The sequence below is a fragment of the Tachypleus tridentatus genome, chromosome 3 (assembly GCF_004210375.1).
Source record: "Tachypleus tridentatus isolate NWPU-2018 chromosome 3, ASM421037v1, whole genome shotgun sequence".
Lineage (NCBI taxonomy): Eukaryota > Metazoa > Arthropoda > Merostomata > Xiphosura > Limulidae > Tachypleus > Tachypleus tridentatus.
Window position 1 is genome coordinate 105040051 of NC_134827.1, and position 26672 is coordinate 105066722.

The window sequence follows — 26672 nt, forward strand, 5'->3', positions numbered from 1 at the left end:
GGGCGAGTTGTAAACCTCCGTGTTTGGAGATAAAAATTTGTACTTTTAAAGTAAGGGTGTATTGTGGGTGTGGATATATCAACGATATTCTTTTTGTTTTTGAAAAAAGTTGTTTGGTGACGTTAAGTGCACAAAATCATTATGTATTGGGTTTAAGATTGAGTGGGACTTACGATATATTGACAGTTCTTCAAATAACAGGTGTGCCAATTAAGTTAAGAGTGCAGTGTTGATTTATTTATACTTGTTGCTGTGTAAATATCAAAATTTAAATTATATTTTTTATGTACAACTGTGTGCAGCCTAACCATAACAGTCAGGTTAATTTACCAGATCAAATTTAAATACTAGTAGTTGTGCCACACACTGTATAGTAGTGTGCTTGTTGAAGTTTTGCCAATCCGGGTTTCTTTAATAGGCTAGTCTAAATTACACGTGTAAATTGGAACACTGAGATGGAAGTGCAGGATAATTATGATATTCTAGACCACTAATTGTTGGAATACAGCTTACATTCGAAGTTCTAGTTATACAAAATAGTCATTACTATCTCTGGTAGTACTAGTATTGGCAATACAAAGTATAATAATCATGGTTCTTGACAACTCGTACAAAAAATCGAGAGCACAATAACTAGTGTTATGGCAAATAATTTTTCACAGTTTTATAAAGGCCTCTATAAATAAATAATTTATTTACTATGCATTCGCATAAAGCTAAACTTTAAATTAGGGAATATAACACACGGAACAAAAATGCCTGAAATTAGTAATTGCTTTATTCTAGAGAATGGGCATCTCTCATAAGAGCCAGAGTGATGTGTAAAATGTAATTGAATGTTTTGATGGTTTATTGTCTTAAAATAAATGTAAAAAACTCCTTGTTTAAAATTGTAATGTAACTATGACTTGTGAACATTTACACAAGTGTATTGAACGTTTTTTGGGGTGTGTGTCAAACAGTTTTGCTAACATTAAAATGTTCTTATGCAAGGTTCTGCTATGTAAAAGGTACTCTTTGTTAAACTTAATTTTTGATATGTAGCCTTACATATATTGTAAGGAAATTTATTAATTTGTTTACTGATGAAGTCAATAAAATGATACATTCAGACTTCTAGTATGTTGTTAAGGATACTTGTGTGTTGTTTGTAAAATGTATACATTCAGACTTCTAGTATGTTGTTAAGGATACTTGTGTGTTGTTTGTAAAATGTATACATTCAGACTTCTAGTATGTTGTTAAGGATACTTGTGTGTTGTTTGTAAAATGATACATTCAGACTTCTAGTATGTTGTTAAGGATACTTGTGTGTTGTTTGTAAAATGTATACTTTCAGACTTCTAGTATGTTGTTAAGGATACTTGTGTGTTGTTTGTAAAATGTATACATTCAGACTTCTAGTATGTTGTTAAGGATACTTGTGTGTTGTTTGTAAAATGTATACATTCAGACTTCTAGTATGTTGTTAAGGATACTTGTGTGTTGTTTGTAAAATGTATACATTCAGACTTCTAGTATGTTGTTAAGGATACTTGTGTGTTGTTTGTAAAATGTATACATTCAGACTTCTTGTATGTTGTTAAGGATACTTGTGTGTTGTTTGTAAAATGTATACATTCAGACTTCTAGTATGTTGTTAAGGATACTTGTGTGTTGTTTGTAAAATGTATACATTCAGACTTCTAGTATGTTGTTAAGGATACTTGTGTGTTGTTTGTAAAATGATACATTCAGACTTCTAGTATGTTGTTAAGGATACTTGTGTGTTGTTTGTAAAATGATACATTCAGACTTCTAGTATGTTGTTAAGGATACTTGTGTGTTGTTTGTAAAATGTATACATTCAGACTTCTAGTATGTTGTTAAGGATACTTGTGTGTTGTTTGTAAAATGTATACATTCAGACTTCTAGTATGTTGTTAAGGATACTTGTGTGTTGTTTGTAAAATGTATACATTCAGACTTCTTGTATGTTGTTAAGGATACTTGTGTGTTGTTTGTAAAATGTATACATTCAGACTTCTAGTATGTTGTTAAGGATACTTGTGTGTTGTTTGTAAAATGTATACATTCAGACTTCTAGTATGTTTTAGACTTAAGAAAAGTTAGAAAAGATTATATCATCAAACATTAACCAGTATAATATTTTTTTTCAATTGTAGTTTGATTTTTAATATTTTATATTGGATATTTTGCACATATTTCAAAAGCAAAAACTTGTTAAATTTGATATAAGATATAATTTTTAGTACCAGTAAGGTAAATACTTAAAGTAAAACATAATGTATCCTTGTCATCAGTATATCTAATTAAATAAATTTTCTTACATTTGCATAATTATAAAATATCTGTATAATTTTGTCTTCATCTCAAGTTCTTTGTTTGGTAATGTTCAACAATATAACTTATCTCTTAGCAACAAAACTATTATCTGATATTATTAGGTTAACTAATAGAAAGAAAGGAATGTTTTTTATGGTATATATTTTTAAAACTTCTGTGTTATAGGCCTAAGGTAAGTTACTGCACACTATGCCTTTATTTTAGGCTTAATTACAAAACAAATAGTATACTTTAGGCTCTCTTATCACACTATGATCAGTTAAATAATATTTAAAAATATTTTTTTTCAGTTGTTTAATGAGCACCCAAGTTTTTTGGCATTGAGTTATACCAAATAAAAGTTATCAAGGATTTTGATGAAGTTGTGTTTCATTTATGCCTTACGTTCCATTTATGTATTAGGCTTAATGCTTAAATTAGATTACAATAAGACCTATTGTTACCAACACTAGAGTCAGATAATATTTGGTTACATATATGTAAGTATGAATGTGTAGAATTTAAATTACACAATTGAAAATATTATCTATATTACTTTAATAATTATATACTTTGTTGCAAATTATAAAAAGTTTAACATTAATATAAAAGTAGAAATGTTAAATTTTTTTTTTAAATGGTAGAAAGTTTTTACAAATTATTTTAGAATGCTTTTTAACAGTAGAAATAACAAACATTGTCAGTGCTGTATATAAACAAATGTTATGAAACAAAATTGTGGTTTGTTATATGAATATAATTGCTATTAATTAGTTTATAGCAATCTTTTACCGAGTTTCAGTAACATCCATCGTTTTTTATGGGCTATACACTAGTAAATGTTAAAATGAATTGTTTAATCATTCTGTGTTGTTAGAGATATTTTTGACTCGGCATTGCCAGGTGGTTAAGGCATTTGACTCGTAATCTAAGGGTTGTGGGTTCAAATCCCTGTCGCACCAAACATGCCTGCCCTTTTAGCTGTGGGGGAGTTATAATGTTATGGTCAATCCCACTATTCATTGGTAAAAGAGTAACCCAAGAGTTGGCAGTGAGTGGTGATGACTAGTCCTACACTACTAAATTAGGGACGGCTCATCACACAGGTTGTCCTCATGTAGCTTTGTGCAAAATTCAAAAAACAAACAAAAAAACAGTGATATTTGCTCCCCAGTGGCTCAGCAGTATGTCTGAGGACTTACAATGCTAAAAACCGGGTTTTGATACCTGTGGTGGGCAGAGCACAGATAGCCCATTGTGCAGCTTTGTGCTTAATTTAAAACAACAACAACAGTGATATTTTTTACTATTCCTGTAATGTCTCGCAAAGTTTCGACAACTTAGATTTAGGTTGATCCTAAATACAATTTTAAATTGAGAATGTTAAACAATATTTATTGTAAAAGCATAACGGTAAACATCAAATTGAAAGTAATTATACACTGTGTACTTACTGTTATGGGCAATTTTTTAAAGTTGTCCTTGTTCTGGAACATGGTGAACATATCTTTTCTCACTAGTATTTTGAAAAGTGTGGTATCTAAGCGATTTTATTTGCAATTTTAAAAAGCACTTAAAAAGTTTTTGGTAATGATCGTGACAAAAGAAATTAAACTTAAGATTTTATAAACAGCACTGTTATTGATAAAAAGAAAAGCTTGTACAGTTATAACAGCTCATTAAGAATGAAATTATTGGTAGAAATAAAGATTATGAAGTTATAACATCTTGTTAACATTGATAGAAGCAAAGTTTATTAAGTTATAAGAGTTTGTTTGAGTTATTGTCAGAAGTAGTTTAATAACATTGTTATTTGTTGTTGGTAAAATTAAAAATGATGCTTAAACAGCAAAGGTTATATCCTTGAGGTTTTTTAAAAAAATATTCATCCAATGAAAATGTTCAGCAATTTTTCTTTAAAAATATTCATCCAATGAAAATGTTCAGTAGTTTTTTCTTTAAAAAATATTAATCCAATGAAAATGTTCAGCAGTTTTTCTTTAAAAAATATTTATCCAATGAAAATGTTCAGCAGTTTTTCTTTGAAAAATATTCATCCAATGAAAATGTTTAGCAGTTTTTCTTTGAAAAATATTCATCCAATGAAAATGTTTAGCAGATTTTCTTTGAAAAATATTCATCCAATGAAAATGTTTAGCAGTTTTTCTTCAAAAAATATTCATCCAATGAAAATGTTTAGCAGTTTTTCTTCAAAAAATATTCATCCAATGAAAATGTTTAGCAGTTTTTCTTCAAAAAAATATTCATCCAATGAAAATGTTCATCAGTTTTTCATATTTTAAAGTTTGAATTTCTTATGGGAAACTAAAACTAAATTGATTTCTTTCAGTTTGAGAGAAACAGTGAAATATGTCAGAAAAACTGGAAAGCTCTGAGAGTGGAGAGGCAGAACCTTCTTCACCTTTGAGCTCCTCATCTGGACTAGGGAGTACAGAGCTGTCTGAGGAGCCCATTGCTCCCAAACCACCTCGACGCAGGTCTTGGATAAAGTTTGAGGATGAGAAAAGTGGTGTTGCGACGATTGAGCCGTCGCACTCGGTTCAGGTTAGCAGCCATTCTCACCCATTAGCAGAGGATGCACTTCCTAACCAAGAGGCAGTTGCTGAAAACAAAGAAGGCGTTGCTTCTTTTGAGGGTCGTCGATCAGTCTCCCCTATATTAAATCAAGGCTCCTATATCCTGTCCAAACCTCCGCTGTCAGCTACTAAGAGCTCCCCAGCATTGTCGGTGTTATCACCTCAGAAGCCAACTATTCCGAAGTCATCCAGTAGCAGCCCTACAAATAATAACTTCTCCACTCAAAAGGCTGCTCACGATTTCCGTAATGACTTGCAATCAGTACCATTAAGCGATCACAGCAACCAGACTTCACCACAGAGACTTGGTCGTAGTATTCAACAAGGTTTCAGTAAGTAAAGACTTGTTTACCACAAACGGTATGTTGAGCAGCTTGTAAACATTGAAGCAGCTAAACTGGATTCATTTACAAATAAACTGTATGTCATTCGACTGTCTTTATTTTTAAAACAGAATTATGGAACAAAATAAATATTGTACATCTCTCTTTATACATCTATTCCACTGCACACACTATTGACACAAAAAACAGTGACTGGTTTCAAAACAAGGGTTTTTCTGTTCTTCCAGTACTTGTAGCTGTAGTCTCTGATGTTCTGTTCATTCTTTTCAGTTCTAATTTTTTTTCATTGGTTGAACATACTTAAATAATGGTTCTCTAATTTTCTAAACACTTGTAACATGTTAATCAGTTTCTTTTTAATTCTCTTAGAGTGGAGTGTAATAAATTGTGCATTATAAATTAATCTAAAAGGTTTTTTCTATACTGGCATGATTTCCAGCAACTCTCTGAATTATAAGAATATCAAATTTAACACTGAAGACTTTTTTTGTTGTTGTTGTTATACAAAACTGGATCATATTTACTTATAAAACTAAAATGTCTAGACTTTTACTTAAGATTTGTATCAGAGTTTTTTGTCCCATATAGTAATTAAGGTTGACGTGTCATAAAGTATTGCAGACGATCGTATCCGAATCATTTTCTTTTTCCATCATAACTTCAGTGTTCTTTCTGAATGGTTTATCAACTTATTGAGAATAATTTTAGTTCAAGTGCGTACTCGACATAATGCATACTTTCCAAACCTAAGACCATTTACTGAGTTTATCGACATGTTGGTAACATGCCTGATGTCATCGTAAACATAATACACAGTTTCATGTTCATGTAAGATTCTCAAGATATAATGTGTTTTATATCTGGTTTATTTCTTTGAGTTTATACACCAAATAACAATTTTCTCTCTTTAAGAATCCAGAATGTTGATACTGACTGCTTTTCACATCTTTCTTTCCTTCACTGTTGTAGTTCTTATTAATTTGGGAACCAGTACTGATTATAGCAAGTATTATATATATATAATGATATGCAGTCTTTTTAATTTTTGTTTGACATTGTAGTGTGTCCCCTCATTGAGCTCCATGATGGGTGGGGTCAGTGGGCACCGAAATATTTTTTTTTTTATTATGGATACTCCAAATAAAAACTTAAATAAAATAGTGAAAAACAGTCCATAAGTAAATGACCACATCTTGAAGATTCTGAGCAGCAATCATCAACATCTGTAACATGTATTGTACCTCATTTTCTAATACTACATTCTCTTTCAGACAAACCTTAAGGGCAGATGTCTCCCTTTTTCATTCAGAAGAGAGTAGAGAGACTTGCTGGTTCTCCAAAGTAAGTAAAGAAGCTTCACTCTGGTGACATATTGGTGGAAACACCCACATCTCACCACAGTGAACTCCACTTGCATTTAAAAGCAATAAGGGACATACCTATTGAGGTTACACCTCATGCTACTTTGAATTAATCATGAGGAGTTATTGTTGAGAGGGATTTGAAGAACATCCCCTAGTTGGAGATTCTTGCTGGTTTCTCCACTCAAGGAGTTTCTACAGTGAGGTATATCTCCACTCACAAAGATGGAATTACTATGCTGACCAATGTCCTCATTCTGACATTTACATCACCACGTCCACCTGCCACCATCAAGGCAGGATATCTTAATTGCAGGGTACAGCCATACATTCCAAACCCTCTCTGATGTTTTCAGTGTCAGCAGTTTGGTCACTCAAAGACATCATGTTGTGGTTCATTGACATGTGCTAGTTGCAGTGGCAAAGACCACAATGCCTTTGAGTGTCAAACACACCCTCATTGCACCAATTGCAATGGCTCTCACCCGTCCTACTTTCGTTCTTACCCTAAATGGTTGGAGGAAAAAAGAGGTGCAGCATTTGAAAACGATTCATAACATTACTTATCTTGAGGCTTGAAAGTTCCTGTCCACCACTTTTTCTCAGGTGTTTGCTGCTGCACTTCATTCCACTACTACAGTGGAAGTGCAGAGGAATCTCTCTGTGCATCTAAAAGAATCGTTCTCAAACCAAATAAAAAGTCTTTTTCACCTCCATAGTTAAAAAAGTTAATGAATCAACTTCAATACCCATCTCTGTCCCTAACATACATTCCAGCAAACCCCAAGATCCACTTCCTTTGGTTCTGGGTACAGGCATTTCTCAGATACATCTTCTTCTCCCACCCCAAGATGCAAAATGATCATTCCTTCATGTCCTCAGTCACTGGAATCCTCTTTTAACAGCAAAGACCTGCCCAATCGACACAGGGCAGGATCCATGGATGTCGACAGACTTTCCTCGAATATAGACAGTAAAGAAAAATGACATGGTTGTAAACAGGAGGGTTCTCCAGCCAATTTGCCTACACATAAATAAAAATGGCCACCTTGATACAATGGAACTGTTGAGGTTTATGTTCTAATCTGGATGACATCAAAACACTGATTGCTTCCTACCATCCTGTATGTCTTTCCTTACAGGAAACATTTCTGAAACCTAATGATACAGTCACCTTTTGGTAGTTTTCTTTGCACAGAAATGACAGGCTGTGCAATGCATGGGGGTGGCACTGTTGGCTGATCAGCATGTGCCCACCCTGTCTTTGCCACTCGACACACCCTTTGGAGGCCGTAGCCATATGTGTTTCTTTGGGTCATACCATTACTGTTTGTTCTCTCTAGCTGTTACCTGGAGAGACCTGTGATCAATCAGACTTTGATGCTCTCATTGAATACTTGCCGTCTCCCTTTATAATCCTGGGGGACTTTAATGGACATCATCCTTTCTGGAGAAGTGCTGACATTGATATGGGTCACTCCATAGAGTGTATGCTCTCTGATCACAGCCTTTCTTTTTTCAATACTGGTTCTTCTACTTATTTCCATGCACCTAGTCAGTTCTTTACTGCTTTTGATCTCTCAATTTGTTCCCCTTCACTATTCTCCCCTTTTTTTTGGAGGGTTGACAATAATCCGTGAGGCAGTGATCATTTTCCTATAATTTTGTGGGACTGGCCATGGCCAATGTCACCCAACTCACGTGCCTTGGAGGAAGCTGGATCTAGTAAACTGGATCTCTTTCATTGCTCTCACAGAACTGGATCCTGCCATTGTCTGTAAGCCATCAATGGATGACTGTGTACAGGCAGCAGTAGCTGACTGTATTATACATGTAGCTGCTCAATGTATTCCTAAGACCTCAACACATTTTTCCACGATATCCTCATCCGTGGTGGAATCCTGCCCACCACATAGCATGGAAGGCTCAAAAACGGGCCTGGGATGCATTTTGTAGGTATCCCACACTCTTGCACTGCATAGCTTTCCAGCAGGCCCATGCACATGCTCAGTGGGTAAGACATCAAAGCCAGAAGGAATCTTGGATTAAGTTCACAACCAGCATATCTTCTATCACCAATTCCAGTCATATGGGACAAGATTCAAAAGGTCAGTGGACAATATAATTCTGTCTCCTCTTGATCTTGTTCTCTGATGGCCAGGAAGTAGCTGATACCCAGAGCATTGCCGAAACTCTAGGTGAAAGCTTTTGCCAGATATCTAGCACTTCTGTTTCATTCTCCACCTTCTTAGCCATCAAGACTCGGGCAGAGAAATCACCTCTTTCCTTTCGAGCTGATTGTCTTTATGACTATAATCATCCCTTTACACTGGTGGAACTCAAACTGGTCCTTCATCAGTCTGGCAGCACATCGATTGGACCTGATGATGTACACTATGAAATGCTGTGCCATCTAGCTCCTGCTTCTCTTACTATTCTTCTGATTGTTTTAACTATATCTGGCCATAAAACATCAAATCAACCAAGTATACGTGCTGACCAAAATGTTCAGTCTTCTACATCATAACCAAACATGAGAAATAACATATACAGCATTACTTTCTTCCCAATCTGTGTTTGTTGGTTCAAAACAAACAGTTCTTTCAAGTTATTCTGAGGGTAATAGTTATTAAGATGTTAAACATTGTGTGGCTGACAGGGCTACAAACACTTGACACAATTACCTGATTTAAAATAATTCTTTCTGTCTGAAGTAACTACAGTTTTAACTTTTTCCTTCAATCTTGTCAAGTTTGATCTTTTGTAAATGTTCTCATTAAACTGTGGTTCAATGAAATGAATATTTTTTTCACATAATATAAGATAAATTAGTAGGTTTATAATTGCTTTGTTATGGTTGTATTCTTGTTGTATTTTGTGTCAGTACAAGGCCTTGCAGTTGGGATTTGTTTTTCAGAGCAGTTTTTATGTGATTATTAGGCTTAGTAATGAAAATTTGTCTTTGAGAGTAGTTTTTTCTCTGTAAGTTACAGCTTTAGTCATCGGGATGCATCTTTTGGAGTAGCTTTTTCTGTAAACACTGGGCTTAGTAATTACTCAATATCTTTCAGAAGTAATTTGATAGAGCCAATTATATCTTGCATTCATGACCATATCTTGTGATACGATTTCAAGAAATGCCAAAAGCCTGACTAAATGAAATACTTGTTTTTTATTTAGATCACAGCTTTTTTTATATTCTAGATTTTGGGTAATTTAGGAAAAACCATATATTTAATTTTTGATGCATTAATTTAAAACAAGTTGTTTTATGGACTTCTTACAATACAGTTGTATGAATACCAAAATGTAAGAGAGAGGTTTTCAGCTCTGACAATGGTAAACCATTACATACTCTACTTAAGGGTAATAAAGGTCAATATATGTCATATTTTCTTTACAGATAATGGTGATATTATTGTTACCTTATTACCCGTGAATCAGAAGTGCCCCTGGATCACAAAGGCAGAGTTCAAGCCAGAATTGGTACCAGAGGAGCTTATGGCCCAGGGGCTCACAGTAAGAACATTACCAATTACAATTTGTTTTACTGTGTTACAGTAAAGTTCTCCAATAGGGTGTCACACTTTAAATGTTAACTTTTGAAAAAGTGGTCAGAATTTACATGGATGCATTGGAGCCTTGTTTTGTGGAAAATAGTGTGTAATTTTTTATACAAGATGCATATTTTAAATACCCAATCTATATATCTTATCAATGATTTAACGTACGTTCTTAAATCTTTCACCTAAAACAGATGTTATAGAATTAACTCATTTACACTCAACATTGTCTTTCCAGTTGACAGTTGAAGACTACGTGATGGCTCTACAAGTTTTGGTGAACGACGTACGTTTCAACTTGTACATCACGTGCTACAAGCGTGTTTTGTTGGTGTGGATAATATTAGGTTTCATCATCCTGCTCTCCCTGCTGTTCTCTGGTGTCCGAGGCCTCGCTCTGTTTGGTGGAGGAATTGTTTGGTTGATTGTAAATGCCATTGGAATTTTTATTTGTATGTGGGTGAAAGTAAAGGTAAACATTTTGAAACTGTTGCTAATGGTAGAAGTGTAAAGTATACAACATTTGTAATAACTTATAAAGAAAAAATTAATTGATTTCATTGTTTTTATGATAAATAAATAAATGGTTCTGAGAATTTAATTGGCATCTTGAATGGAACAAAAATGTGTGTTTATTTTTATGTAACTACGTAGGTTGTATGTCATAGACAAATAGATATTTTCGGCCATGATACCAGTCTCTGTTCAAAGTTTTTGTAGAAGGGTTTTCCCATGAATATTATTTGAATTATAACAATTTTTAATTATCCAGTTATACAGAATGTTAGAGAGATGCATGGCAAGCGTAAACGCTTTGATGTTCAAGCACAGAACATTACTTGGACTGGATGACAGAGGAAAGATATCCTGCCATAAGATTAATGTATCCTTATAGTGATGGTTACTTGTTTACATTGTTGGATCGTTGGTTGCATCTTCCATGATCTTTTCTTTACGTACAGTGTATATTTTATTTTTTTACAATAGGCCTTCTTTAGTGAATGTACCAAAACCAAATTTTTTTTTCAAATGTCTCTGTAGCAATTATTAGAAGAACATATGGTAGCTTTAAATTTTGTCTGATTTGAAATATTAATTTTTTCTGCAGTTATGGGATTGTTTTTACATGTTTATTATTGACAGAATCCACAATTATTGAATATTAGGACAGTCACTCTGAAGAACTGACCAAAACAAAATTGGATAAAATCACTCATTTTTTATGTAAAACAAATTGGGATCCCAACAGTATTTAGTTCGATTTATTGCAATATTAATTGTACTTTTGTTTACAATATTTTCGCGAGTCGTACGTTTTGAAAGAACCCTTCAACCATCAGTTATAAACCCTCAAACCACTCCTTGCATAAACGCTTGAGAAAAATGGACTCCACCAGTTATACTTCTAGTGAAGTGCAGAAGGTTTTGAAAACAGTGGTGTGGAACACGTGTTATGATATTGTTTGAAAAAAACCTGAACTATTTTTTTTCTTTTTTTAAACTTAAAAACTTTTACAAAAACAAAAATTAATGAATCTGTTTAGAGGTGATTATGTAATTGGTAATGTTTATCGTAGCAGGATATTTGTTTTTTGGTGTGGAGAATTTTCAACTATCTCATACATTTCCCTTGACTTGTTATCAGCTAATTTTTGTTTATTTTGATGTCTCCTACTGTATAGTAAGTAAAAGTGTTGCTTGCTTTCAAGAGCTTTTATATTCAGACCATTTAAACTTAGTGTGATATATTGCTAAAAGTGTTTTGTACATATGAACTGTGATTGTTTTCTTATGAATAACATTTGTTATAATGGTGTTAAAATTCATCATATCAATTACTAAAAAACAAAGAAACGATTAGATTTTTTTTTGTTAACTAAGCTTGATGAGATAATTGTGTGAAACAAATGATGTCTATATGATAGATCAGTACAAAGTTTCAGGCTTGTATCAATGGAACATTTCTTGAGCTCACGAGCGAAATTTAATTTCAGTCTTATGACATGTTGAAGAATGCTTGTTTCAATTTATCTTTTTGGTTTTTTTTTTTAAACTAAGAAAGATATAGGTTGACCTGATGTTATTATTTTCAGAAATACTTAAAAGATATGTTAGACAATGAAGATCCAGCTAGAAATGAAAATACAGTTGAAGTAAGTGTTTACAGTCTACGTCTGTTCACATACGCTCTCTTCACAGAAGTTGAGTTTGTAGTGAGTCCTTATATAATTTTATTAAGAACTTTGGCCAGTTGAAGGAGAGAGTAATCCGTCTAACCTGTCAGCATATTAAGGAATGTCAGATGTACCCAGTGTTAATTTACAATTATTCGAGCAACAGTGTAGTGTTTGGCTGTCATGCTACAACATTTGCTGTTTAACACAATTTATGAAAACAGAGAATTTTTTAATGATCTGAACATACCGGTTTAGGTTATTAAATTTAGGTTTTTTATTATTATTATTTAGCAACAATCAGAGAACCAGGTACAAAATCGACCCTTTGATCACTCCCGCATGGATATCGATACATCAGATATTATTATAACAGGGAACACCACCACACGTGTTTCTCAGAAAGAGGTAGTTTTGCCATTCGTTTTGTTTTTAGAATACTTTTCTTGTAATTGTGGTGTCTTTATTTCTCAGCTTTAAGTAGGTTTGTAGGATTAAAACTGTATAATGTAGTAACAAGAGTGGAGAGTAATATAAAATCACGTTTCTGTTTATTATGCTGGATTGCAGGTCAATACAAGAAATTAATGTTTAATAATATATGGTGTGAAAGTAAATAAATAATTATGTGAAGTGCTTACCTTGATTGTGATGTATTCTGAATAGATGAAAGTTGATGAAAAATGACACGTAACCAATTTGATATAGTAAACATTGTAATAAGTAAACATTGTAATAAGTAAACATTGTAATTAGTAAACATTGTAATAAGTAAACATTGTAATTAGTAAACATTGTAATTAGTAAACATTGTAATTAGTAAACATTGTAATTAGTAAACATTGTAATAATTGTTTGCAAATAATAAATAACATTCCAGCCACTATTGTGTCTGTCATATAACAGCTAGCCAGAGGAGTTTTGATATTGGGTGAATGGTCTTGTTGGTGTGTGGTTGACATATTGGCCATGTAACAGTTGGCTAGAAGAGTCCTGATACTGGGTAAACAGTCTTGTTAGTATTAGATATACCAGATGTAGTGTGGTTTACATATTGGTCATGTAACAGTTGGCTAGAAGAGTCCTGATACTGGGTAAACAGTCTTGTTAGTATTAGATATACCAGATGTAGTGTGGTTTACATATTGGTCATGTAACAGTTGGCCAGAAGAGTCCTGATACTGGGTAAACAGTCTTGTTAGTATTAGATATACCAGATGTAGTGTGGTTGACATATTGGTCATGTAACAGTTGGCCAGAAGAGTCCTGATACTGGGTAAACAGTCTTGTTAGTATTAGATATACCAGTTGTAGTGTGGTTTACATATTGGTCATGTAACAGTTGGCTAGAAGAGTCCTGATACTGGGTAAACAGTCTTGTTAGTATTAGATATACCAGATGTAGTGTGGTTTACATATTGGTCATGTAACAGTTGGCCAGAAGAGTCCTGATACTGGGTAAACAGTCTTGTTAGTATTAGATATACCAGATGTAGTGTGGTTGACATATTGGTCATGTAACAGTTGGCCAGAAGAGTCCTGATACTGGGTAAACAGTCTTGTTAGTATTAGATATACCAGATGTAGTGTGGTTGACATATTGGTCATGTAACAGTTGGCTAGAAGAGTCCTGATACTGGGTAAACAGTCTTGTTAGTATTAGATATACCAGATGTAGTGTGGTTGACATATTGGTCATGTAACAGTTGGCCAGAAGAGTCCTGATACTGGGTAAACAGTCTTGTTAGTATTAGATATACCAGATGTAGTGTGGTTTACATATTGGTCATGTAACAGTTGGCCAGAAGAGTCCTGATACTGGGTAAACGGTCTTGTTAGTATTGAATAGAGCAGATGTAGCATGGTTTACACATTACGGTGCACTCTTCTTACTTTGAATGACGTTTCATACTTTTTCAGGTTATTTTATTGTGCACCAAAGAGTTTTAAGTCCAGTTGCCACAAAAATCTTACTTCACATTTTGGGGCTGTGTCATAAGAGCTGTGGTTGAGCCCCACTATTTGATTTTAGTTGTCCAGGAACTGCTATGAGTAATGTCGACTAGCTGTGTGACTTCTAGCCCACAAGTTCAAAATTAGGGATGACTAATGCTGATAGACCTTTTACAGCTGTCCATAAACATCTTTAAACAAACACGAAAACAAACTTATGAAAGTAAGAAAGAAGCAAACAAACTTTTTTATTGCAATAAATTACCGAGTTAGGGCTAAGAAAGGTAATGAAAAACCACATTCAACTGTAGACATTTTTTTTCATCTAGGTGTGTAAAAATAATTTGAGATATGTCTTATGTTTACCTCTTATCTACTGTGACCAAAACACTACTTTTAGCATCAGTAACTTAAACACCAACTGTTTTGGTTTTGAACAAGATTAAATTGGCAAATTTCTATTTTATCAGTTGTTTAATTCATTACACATCAGAGCTAGGTTCATAATTTCTTATTTGTATCAACTTTATTTATTTACTTTACTGGAACTAACGTTATTCATCATTCAGAAGAGATACTTTGTTATCAGGTGACTGTTTATTTATTATTTCCATACTTCTATTTGTCACTTTTTAGTATTTTCTTTCAGAAATCAATTTGATGTGTAGAAAACTTGGTTGAAAATACAGTACATTACTTCTACTGATAAAACTTTGGACGCACTGTTTGAAAAGGTCCCTGCTATGTTTTTGGTATTTCAGAAATATGCCGAGAAACTACTCGTGAGGTACAGCCAAAGATGGGTTAAAGAGTTTGTTCGAAAGAGACTGGACCTGAACATGCCTTTGCATGGGGACATAGAAGACAGAACGTCGCCTTGTCTTCCTCGACACTGCACGACGGCTCGTTGCCCGTGTCAGTACATTGAAGAGCATCTTCGATTCAAGCCTCGCAACAAATGCAGCATCAAAGAGTTCTTTATTTAGGTACACGTGAAATGTTTTCCATCAGAAACATAAGTTAATTGTCGGGGTAGCATTAATAATAGTTTTGTTCTCGCTTTCTCCTGTTTTAATATGTAAATATATAAGAACTGTCTTCATATCCAGTCTCGTATTAACATCAAAAACTTACAATTATGAATCTCTTTTTTTTTTTTAAATGTTTTTATGTTTAATATTTTTACAAGTCATGTAATACTGCTGTTTATTATACAGTTGTAAACAAATTGAAACTACTGTTAATAACTTTGGAACTTGTATTTTTTAGTACGTGGATAATTAACGTTTTTATTAAATTGACCGACAAAGACATTAACTTCCTTTTTCCCAATAAAAATAAGCATATCTGATTTTTTCCCTGAAAAAATTAAAATTATGTGTTTTTAAAATTAGTTTTTTGTGACCATTATAATTTTTTTAAACAGAGTAAGTTTGTAGAAAAGATTTGAAAAGGAGCTTTTTGAACATATTCGAAAGATTTTTTATCAAAACTTGGGAGATTCTGTATTGTGCTTGAGGTTCCTCAAAGAAGGAAATAAGTTAGGTTTAAACATAAATTGTCTTTTTCTTTTTACACAATAATTTAAAAATGAGCTAATACCTTTGTACTGTTTAGAAATTTCTATTTATGTTATTAATGTACTTTCCCTCAGCAGGTAGCCTGATGTGGCTTTGCTCTAAGAAACACGTAATATTCTTTATTTTATAGACTGAATTATTCAAATTTGTGCTAAGTAGTATTATGTATTGCAGTATTCAAGTAAGGGTTTGTTTTTAAGGGGTACCAGTATAAGACTAGGTGATTTCTTTTTTGTTACCCTTGAACTGGATGTGTGATCAACAAAATGTATTTCTGAACACGTACGAGATTATAGTGAAGAAAATGTTAAAAATTATTAATCACAGTTTGAAATATTCAGCAATCGAGTGGCTTCAGAAACAATGTTGTTAATATAATAAAAAAAAAATATAAGGCTTAGAAACCAAGGAGCTTTCTTGGAAAGTCAGTAGTAGAGCTTATAAAAAATATATATGTTGTTACCATGGAACTTCTATTTTTGGACCATTTATTATTTTTAGCTCAGTTAACTTTTGCAATACTGACAACTGAATGACAGCAATATATGTGTTTAAAGAAATGACAAAGTTTTACGAAAACTCGAGGTAGAAACAGGCAGCTTTTGTGTTCAGAGAGGTTATTCAAATTGCATACGTTTGCTCATTTTGTATTGTTTGTTTTAACTGTTGTAAGGTTATTCGTTGAGTACAGTGACTTCTTGGTTCCTTGTTACGTGATTCACATTAACCATCTTTAAAATACTTTAATCAAGTTTTTAATGTAACATTATTAGCTTAATAACTGTAAGTAAACTATAAAGCATAATGTTTTTAAAATATTGCAGAGAAACCATCACAAAGACGTGGTTAAATTGTTAATGAATGAAGACTTTGTTTAAAAAGGAAATCACAAATTAAACCTATTTGTTATTATGATAAATGTGTATGTGCTTTTTCAAAGAGAGCAGTTTATGTTATTTAAAACTGATATATGCCAATAATTACTTTGTAGTAATCTGTTTTTTTGATACAACCATTTTTCACCATTGTAAGCCATGTGCCAGCAAAGTCTACTGTAAATTTGGAATCCTAAATTTAACAAATATTTTTCGTGTTTATTATAAAAAATGAGTGTTCAGGTGATTGAATAGATGCATTAATTATTTTATATATTTAATTGTACCTGAACTTGTTTACTTTAAGAAGTGCCCCCAAGTGTTTCAGCAAGCAGTGAGGGTGAGCGTGTATAATGCTAAAATTTGGGATTCGATTTATCTGGCAATCACAGCTCAGATAGTCTGCCATGTAGCATTACATTAAAATAAAATAATTTAAAGTAGACATGGGGTTTGAAGAAAATCCTAGAATGAAATGGTTTTTTTTATAGAACTATCTTTTTTATGTTTTTTATGAAATGCAAAGAGATTGGAAGATAGACTAGGATATTTGAAATGATGTTTCAAACGATGCGTATCATTGTTAGTGAGTATCAGGACTGAAACTGAATGAGCTTCAGTGCTTAACTTTTAATTTAGAATATTTTGAAATGTGAGTGGTTATTAGTTATACAAAAGTTTGTGTTACCACACTCGTACGTTACATCAAAAACAGTAATTTTTATGAAGCATTTGTTAGGTTCTCTTGAACTTGTTAAGTATTTTATCGTTACAAATGAATGAAAAGTTTTAACTGTTGTTACTCGGATGCTTAGCTAAATTTTCCAGGTTGATTGTAAGTGAATATTAAAAAGATTTCTAACTTTAACTTAAACCCTAACCTACCTATGATGATTAATATTTTTAAACCCCAACATACCTATGATAATTAATATTTTCACCAGTTTAGAGATTTAAACATTAACGTGTAATGTTTTATACAGAATATTTCACAAATAATTTTTAAAAACAAAAACTTTAATAAGTAGGAATTCTAATTTTTTTTCATCATATAAAATTAGAGTAATTACATATTTAGGAACATGCACCTCCTTGGAGATTTTGTCCAAAGTATCTATAGCTCAGATTTTAAAATACACCAACTAACAGAGTGTACATTTTAGTATTAGAAGATGCATACACACATAAAGTAGTACAGTAAAATAAATTCCACTAGCTTGACTGTTTTCCATTAACTAATCAGTTGGTGGAAATCTACACTTGTGCAGAACTTCATCAAAATAGGATGTAGAATTTGTTTACAAATATGTGTGTGGAGATTTTCAACAGGTGTAATACTTGGCTTGAACACGTGAACACAAATACTATACTTTGGAAGTTTACTCTGTGCATCTTGAAAGTTCTTCAGTGACAGAGTGAACCTTGTTAGTGCAACAGTTACTATTTTTCTTTAGTTATTGTCCATTTATTTTTCTTAAATAATGACTATAAATAGTTTATTTGTATTTCACATATCAAGACCAGCGTAAGATTATAGTTTACTAACCTACAAGTTCTGACAGTCCTTCAGAAACTTAGTTTAGAAGGATGAGTGAATATTAACACAGGAAGTTCATTAGTGTGTCATAGGAGTGATTGTAAAACTAAAATATGTACACTTCCATTAGTAATCGCATCAGTTATGCACGTCAAACTGAAGTTGATAACTAAGTGTACTGGCTGTGTTCCAAACTGTGAATATGGGGATCCCTAGTTTGCATCCAGTTGCCATGAAATCACTCTCAACACTTTGTGTATCATAATAGAGTTTGATGAATTAAAAAAACAGTTCTGAGGATTCATGTTTGGGAATGAAAACAATCTGTCTGTTGTAAAATATTATGTACATAGGAGTATAGTGAGGTGTGGAAACCGACTGGATCCAATTTCATGTAGGCTAGGTTTGACTTTTAAGGGTTTGGTTGGTCTATTAGATTAGCTTTGGGTTTAGGTGTTATTTTGCTATGTACGAATGCATGTCTGAGTGTTTGTTTCTTTTTGTGTCATGGATCTTATAAACAAAACAAGAAACTAAAATATCCAGGAAGTTTACGTGCCCCTAGAGTTGCGAGAGGGCAACCTCACCTTGACTGAGCCTGTTGTGTTCACCTCTTACTATAAGCCATAACGTCTTTTAATGATGGTTGTTGTAAGTATTAAAACTTTAAGATAAACTACAGATCAGTGTTTTGACCTTCTTAGTTCATCTTCAGGTTAACAAAGTCTGTAACTGACCGTTACTGAGCGCACGTCTTAGGGATGGCAATGGTCAGTTGGAAACTCTTTGTTAACCTCAGGATGACCTAGAAAATTTGAAACGTTGCTCTGTACTTTATTTTAATTAGAGTTTCAATACTTATACCAGCCATTATTAGAATACACTTCAACTTCAAGTGGGTTTCTCATCATCATGAGAGAATGTCTTGTTTGATGAGTTGTGATGTTTCCTCTTCCCATGAAATTAGAATCACTTTGCACAGTTGCACAGTTCTTTCATAGGTGGCCGAGTTTTTAACACATTTCCAATTGTGAGTGCATAATAAACACAATAGTCAATTTGGTTACTCCTTAAGGAGCTGTGCAAAGCCCATGTGGTGGTGGGTGTTGCTGGCTGTCTTCCACCTGGTCAGTAGTTCAAATTTGATATAGCTACACCTGAAACCTGGATATAAGGTCCCATTCAAGTTAAAAATTTCACTTCCTTTAGCAAGAGCTAACTCTTTTTTTTTTTTTATTATTATTATTAAAGGAACAACTTTTATTATTAAATATTTTTTCTCTGAGTTCTGGTATGGAAAATGATTAAACCTAGATGATATATATCGAACAAAGAACTTCTTTTTGTAGTAGTTTATAACATGCAAAGTGTATTTAAGTAACAATTATAAACTGTTTGTTTAAAACAATGTACCATATTGTAGGGAAGTTATTTGAAGCGTGTCTCGGCTTACCGTAAATGTTTCATGGCATCACACAGTGAATTAATATTTGTATCCTTGATTTAAAAAAAAAATGTTGAAGTATTTTAATAATATATTCTATAAGTAAAGCCATGTTATAACTTATTAATTAATTTGCTTTAAATATGTTTTGCAGCAGGTCTTGGTATTAACTGGAAAGTCTGTTCTGGTTTGTTCCGTCCATACTTCGTGCCTTCATGTTGGTAGCTTGTTTTTATTTATTGCAAGTTTGTTGAGATTATATTATAACCTATTGATAAAACTACAAATAATGACTCAAAACTAGCAGGTTTCAAGGCATTTTCAGCAACATGTTTAGAAAGGAAATGGTCTCTCAAAGTATAATTCTACTTGATAGTTTGGGGTGTTAATGATTAAGGATTATAGTTTTAGTTTCATAATTTGCTGTTGTATTTTTGTCCAATATTACAAGTAATTATTTTGTAAACATTTTGAATGAGTACACTACAGGATTGCTCTGTGTAACATGTATGGATGTTGTATTTTGACTAGTAAAAACTAAAACATATAAAAGTGTGAAGTCGTCCCGTGAAAACAATAATCAGGATTTACTTAACGGGTAATAATTTGGATAACTAGTATTGATTATTTGTTACTAAGTTTGTGTATAAAGTTTGAACTATCCATTGATATTTTGAGTATGAATAATTGAGATAATGAAAGTAGAACAGTAACCAGGTGTTCTTTCTTGAAGTAAACGTATCAAATGTTTATATTTGTGTATGTTACAAAGTTTGTCACACACAGTTTTGTTATGTATGTATCCAGTACTCTAACATCCAATGTCTCAACATAGGTTTAAGATATAATGTTTTTCTTTCTACTAATTTTCTCCACGTGATCCAAACCTTTGAGGCACCTTTCAGTATTCTTATGTATAAGAAAACAAACTTACGATTTAAAGTATGTCCACTCGCTATAAATATAGACAGTTTAAAACAAGTTGTTATAGGTGTGAACATCATTTACACTTCATAAAGAAAGTCAATTAGGACACCAATTAAATACTTGTTGTCATTAATGGTTGTTTTTTTATACTAAACGTAGAGATAATAAAATATTTGAGTGTATCATTATGTTTTGAAAGGTTACACCTGTCTGTGTGTGTCCAGGTATTAACACATCTGTTTTGTTTTGACACAAGAACCAACACAGATCTGATGATTTTCTTGTGCAACAGATGAGAAGATATTTTATGTGATTTTTACCTCTTGTTTCACACGATGCAGGATTATGACAGAAAACTGTTGTGAAAGTTCACTGTTACATGTCAAGTAAGTTTGTCACAAATGTGGGACTAAATCATGTTGAACCTCAAAGTATAAATGCTTTGATTACTTCAAACTGTATTCCTTTCATAATTTTCTATTGCATATTGGTTTGGAAATAATTCTCAGCTAGTAATTACATAACCTGGAAGTGCTTTGCTAAACAATCTCTATACCCACTGTCTTATTTTACTGGACATAAGAGTCGGTTTTAACACAAAATGCTGGCGAGAACACATTCGTGCTTGCAGAAGACAAAATGACATTTCAGTGACCTGCTGGACAATGTGCACACTTGTGCATGTAAATTATTTGTATCTATCTAATAACCTAACCCAATGCAAAAAAAAAAAAGAAAATTTAAAAGTTTGTTTTATGATTTATACCTGCCGTCCCTTTGTTTACTTTTTATCTTGTTTATACACGTTTATTCAATGAATAATAATTTATTGTAAACGGACTTAAATGAAATTTGACTATTCTTCGGTGATGTAGAATATTCCTGAAGAAGTTGAACTTAATGTTATTTATTTTGGTTTTTTGTTGTTGTTAATTTTCAAGTTGACTGTTTTATAGAAATTTTACCTTCAAAAAACAATTTTTGTGGAAACTATTAATGTGACCTGAGGTCATTATAGTAATGGTATATAAAATAGTTTTACCTGTTTTTATTACCCATCTGAAATTATTCTGGATTTTAGTTTACATTTTATCTAAAATCAAGATCATATTTGATACGTTTTGGTAATAAGTCAACAACGTTGTGATGAATGTTTACAAAACTCTTTGTCTCGGAATGTACGTAAATACACCAGGGAGAAACCAGATCAAAATATGTTTAAAACTTTTTTGAATCTCTTCAACATTTCAGAGATTGTTTATTACATGTAGAATGTATAATACATGTTTAATCACCATCTACCAGTACAAGTGAAAGGAAGTTGAAACTTAGCAGCCTGTATATATTTTACTGGAACACTAGAAATATATAAAATAATAAATGATTACTTTACAAAAAAAAAACACCCAAAAAAACTATGATTTTATCTCAACCTTAAGAATCAATGTGGGAGCTCCAAAAATAAAAGTTTAGAAATTAGGAATAGAACCAGCTTTAAAATGGTGGTATAGAATATAAAGTGTCTTTTGGTTTCAAACTGACATATTGGCTTTCTTTTAAATGCCACAGTTGATGCTGAGTTATTAACACTACTTGTATTCCTGGGATTTTTTAAAAGTGTTATAATTGTTATTTAACTTTACAGTAAGGTGTTTTAATTTTTAATGGTTGACTATTTTCACAAACTTACCATGTGAAGAGCTTTGTTATAATTTGATACTTTGTAATGTATTTTTTTACCACCAGGGTGTCATATTATATGCTTGGGTCTATTTTATCATGCATAATTTTTTTTTTGTACTGCTCTAATACTTTGCTCTCTTTGGTCTTAAATTCTCTATCGAGTAATATTGTGTGTGATATATTTTAGTGCAAGGCTTACTTAACATTATTTAAAATTATAGCTAAGACTAAAAAGATTAACCCTTCATTTTATTAGTCAGATACTTGTAAATATTATAAGTAAGGTAAACTTATCTTTTAATAAAATAAATTGTTTTAAATATGTTACTGTCATGATAAGAATACATATGGCTGCTAGTTTAAAACTTACAAATTGTTAAGTGAACTTGTGTTCTTCAATTTAACTCTGTTATATAAATATTTTTGTTATTAAGTAACTACTTTTGTTTGGTTCATTATATACAAATGCTGTCATGTTTTGTGCTGTCAAGTGATTCTTCTGTCCTGGACTTGACAGAAGTTACAATGCATGTGAAATTTGTTCTCAAAATGTTTAAAATATCGTGTAATTATACGAGTTGATTCATTTTGTTTCTCACAAAAACTAACACAGTGTAAAAATGGAAGATTCCATTTAATGTGTTGATACTCCTATAACTAAATACATTGTGGTTTACAGATTAGATTTTATTAACTGTAGCTAAATAATTATGTAAAACCACTAACTCGCATCTGATATGCCCTTGTGCGTACATAATGGTGTCGATTGTTTTATAGATTCTGTTGGCAGTTGTGAACACACTGAATGGCATTTGAAGCTGTTTTTTCTGATAAAACAGTGTTTTTACCCTAAAAACACTCAATGTGATTCTTAGGGTCCCTGAAAGAGTTCTGTTTTAAGAGTAGAAAATATTTTTCTTTCTTGCTTTTGAGGTTCAAATGACATGCTTTCGTTTTACGGACATCATAACAGCAACATTAGGCATCTCTTATATGAAATAATTTTAGTATATACTTCCAGACAGAAAATGGACTAAATAATTGGATGGTCCCCTTTTGAAGAAACTATAATGTTCAGTTGTGATCATGTGTCCAAGTTTTTTTAATTATGCAACTTTCCAACTCTTATCACCATAACACTAAAGGAGTGTTGCTTTGGAACCCTGGTTTAAAGTGGATGATCAAACTACCCTGAATAGGATACCAATCCATTGCTGGTTAAGCCTCAACTGGATAGACTGGATTGGTTCAATATCTTGCTTAACGATTATTCCAGTCTATTCAGCTGGGGGTTAACCTGCAAATTACTAGAATAAGGGGGAGTTCCCTGGATAGGAACTCAGTCTATCTGGTTGTGGTTCAACCAGCAATGGATTGGTATCCTATTCAGGGCAGTTTGATCATCATTGTCATCTTGACACAAGGGTTCCAAAGCAACACTCCTTTAACGTAACGGTGATAATAGAGTTAGAAAGTTGTATAATTAAAAATACTTAGACACACAATCACAACTGAACATTATAGTTTCTTCAAAAGGGGACCATCCAATTATTTAGTGCATTTTCTGTCAGTCAGTCAGCTCATTGTGAGTGAAAATGATTTCACATAAGGGATTTGCAATAATGGGACACAAGGGGGACAGTTGTTTCACCTACATTTACAGTTTTAAGGTGCATTACTGAACTGAAGCTGGTAGTTTAGTTGGAGACTCAGTTTTCTCTATACACAGAGTAGTTTTTATTTTGCAGTATCTTACTACCATAAAGTAAGACTTTGACACTCAAGGTCACATATCTCTTCCATCTTTATTTAATGGTTGATTAGTAGTGTGGTTTGATATTCATTATGAGATTGTCAGTTATATACAGGTGTGCATATGTTATAACTTGTATTTACATCCAGTATGCAATATAGTTCGTGCAAACTCAGTTGGCAAAATCTTGTTACTAACCTACAGTGAAAATGGATAAGAAACAGAAGTAATAGTTTCCTGTATATTTAACTTCTCAGTTTAATCCTAAAACTTGTTCAAGTTGCATCAAAATAACCAATGTTTGCTGGTTAGTATGTCCATGTTGCCGTAGTTTCCCATCCTGTACCCCAACGAATTGGTACATTTATATACTGTAAAGGGGAACCACGTTCTGATCACCCTGTACGTTTCTTGCAGTTCATTTAAGATAGGCCTACAGTTGTTAAGTTGATGGACTCAACCTTGCAAACTAACAAAATATGTTTAGTAGAAATTATCGTAAGTTTGAAAACAAAAGTGGGTAGGTACCACTTTTATTTCGATTGTGTCTAACTATTTTGTGATTTTTTGTAGAATGAATTCTGCTACTGTTTTTAGAGTACATTTGACTACTTTGACGTGCGGAAATTATGTAAAATATCCGGAATGTAAGTATAGTCAACAGTACGTCTCACAATGTGTGAAGGTTCCAGACAGGAAGATAGTGCTGGTGCTGAGGACTTAAATTTGTTTTTTTGTGTATGGGATGCTTTTCTTTGGGCTACAATTTTCATGCAAGTTAGCACGATAAAAACGTCCATCAGTTTTTTGAACTGAAATCCTTGTAATGTTTCACAGTATCTCGTAAAAGTAGGTTTAAATAACTAAAACGTGAACACATATGTCATTATTACGTTTGTTAATGCAAGCTAGGCCTAATGCGAGGTAATGGGCCTAACTCCTCAATTTTGTTTGATATATATAATTAATAGTTCGTTTTATCATAATAAACTGGATTTATGTAAGAAACTACATCTTATCAAAACATTAATTTTATTATATTTAGATTTAGTATAAGGATAGTTGGACTTGTTAATTATTACATAACTTATCGTATCACAAAGGAGCATCTTTGCCAAATTTATTATTCCAATAATTGCTACTTCCGTTTTTATGTAGAACATTTAGATAAATATATATACAACTTCTACTTATAATTTTATAAACATAGTTCATCTCGAGATTTTGAAATACTAACTCAAAGAAAATAAATAGGAAGAGGATATTCAAATATAGTGTTAAGTTATGGTAACAGTAGTTAGATAACTTGCAAGTTGTAGTATTATGATAGTTTAATGTTAGTACTTAACGAATCGTTCGAATCTAAAAAAACGTCTCAGTAATATATAATAAACGTCGACTTTTGGCCGAGATAGCCAACTTATTGTACGACTTTCTTCACGGTTGTGTAACATATCAGTTGAAGTTATGGAGATATTTAACTAAAAGACCCCCCCTACAAAGACGCGCCAAAATAAGCGAAATCTTCCTAGGATATTTTCATCATAAAGTTTTTTTGTTTTGTTTCGTGTACGATTTTCTCTTCGAATATACTTAGGTCGACATTATTATTTCACGTCTTCAAATTAGAATTGAGGGAATAGTTGATATTAATGTATATGGTGACTTGATTATGCACTTAAAGCACAACCCGGGTGAGTAAAAATTTAGTTATATGCAATATATATATATACTTCCATATTTATTTTGCGGTGTGGGTTTTTTTTAGGGTTGTGTGTTATTTCATAGCGGTGTTTTTTTGTTTTGTTTAACCAATACGTAGTAATGTTGTGAACGTTTTGTAACTAATGTTGTGTTTGAATAAAATTGTTTGTTGGTTGTTTCTCTAGTCGAGTGATTTTGTGTATTTTTTTTCAAATCGGAATTCAGGCAGACATTATGAAATGTTAGCTAAATTATAGAGGACTAGAAATGGAAATAAACGCCCCAATACCCCCCCAGGCGCTTCTAACTCTCAAACTGAAGGCTTAATGAACAACTAACTTCCTGTGCAGCTTTAACAATATGCGCGTGCGCGCCACAACAATTATTAGGCTCGTGAACGTATCTTCTCAGCATTTCGGTTGTTAACGAAGTATAAGACTAGTTTTTCCCAGTATTAGAGCAAAATACAACCTTAACCTTAAGTCAATAGGGTTAAGGGGTATTTCCGCAGCGAGTTGTCAACGGCAAGAATGAACGTGGAAAATTATTTGGAGAGTAAACAAAAGTTTAGAAAGTCAGGGTAAAACTCACGTTTAAACCTCGCGGCTTGACGAAAATAGTTTGATATCGAAACTCACAATAAACTTTAATATTTATGCTTTGCTTCTGTTAAAAAAACACAAACAAATCATTCGCCCAATTTGTTTCCACGCTAAAAATAAACGCTACACACCCGAGCGCACAGATAGAGAGATACATAAACATCTTTAGTATTTTAAAAAGTTTAAAGTTTTTCATTCGGCTTTCGGGGGGGTGGGGATTGTTAGTTGTTTTTTTTAATAGTTTAAAATA

The 26672-nt window shown here is 32.6% G+C and overlaps 1 protein-coding gene and 1 long non-coding RNA gene across 3 annotated transcripts in view; one reads left to right on the top strand and one right to left on the bottom strand.

Annotated features, from left to right (window-relative positions):
• LOC143247666 (uncharacterized) lies at window positions 1-26004 on the top strand. 2 transcript variants are annotated; one of them, XM_076496051.1, is made up of 10 exons: window positions 1-201; window positions 4676-5254; window positions 10031-10146; window positions 10429-10662; window positions 10963-11073; window positions 11836-11871; window positions 12284-12343; window positions 12659-12772; window positions 15079-15303; window positions 20937-26004. In XM_076496051.1, the coding sequence occupies exons 2-9, from the start codon at window positions 4696-4698 to the stop codon at window positions 15301-15303; spliced, it is 1455 nt and encodes a 484-aa protein (XP_076352166.1). In that variant the 5' UTR covers window positions 1-201; window positions 4676-4695; the 3' UTR covers window positions 20937-26004. The 2 variants fall into 2 exon arrangements, with proteins under 2 accessions (XP_076352166.1, XP_076352165.1); XM_076496050.1 differs by having other exon boundaries at window positions 15079-26004.
• The window catches only part of LOC143247667 (uncharacterized), a 16017-nt gene continuing 11245 nt past the window's right edge, over window positions 21901-26672 (bottom strand). Inside the window, exon 4 of the long non-coding RNA XR_013026649.1 lies at window positions 21901-22038. This is a non-coding gene — a long non-coding RNA (uncharacterized LOC143247667). The remainder of the gene's footprint in view (window positions 22039-26672) is intronic.

Coding starts and splice junctions, on each gene's coding strand:
- LOC143247666 (XM_076496050.1), top strand. CDS start 4,696: ATGTCAGAAAAACTGGAAAGCTCTGAGAGTGGAGAGGCAGAACCTTCT. Junction 11,872..12,283: donor TTGATGTCTCCTACTGTATA/GTAAGTAAAAGT, acceptor TATTATTTTCAG/AAATACTTAAAAGATATGTT. Junction 12,773..15,078: donor CACGTGTTTCTCAGAAAGAG/GTAGTTTTGCCA, acceptor TTGGTATTTCAG/AAATATGCCGAGAAACTACT.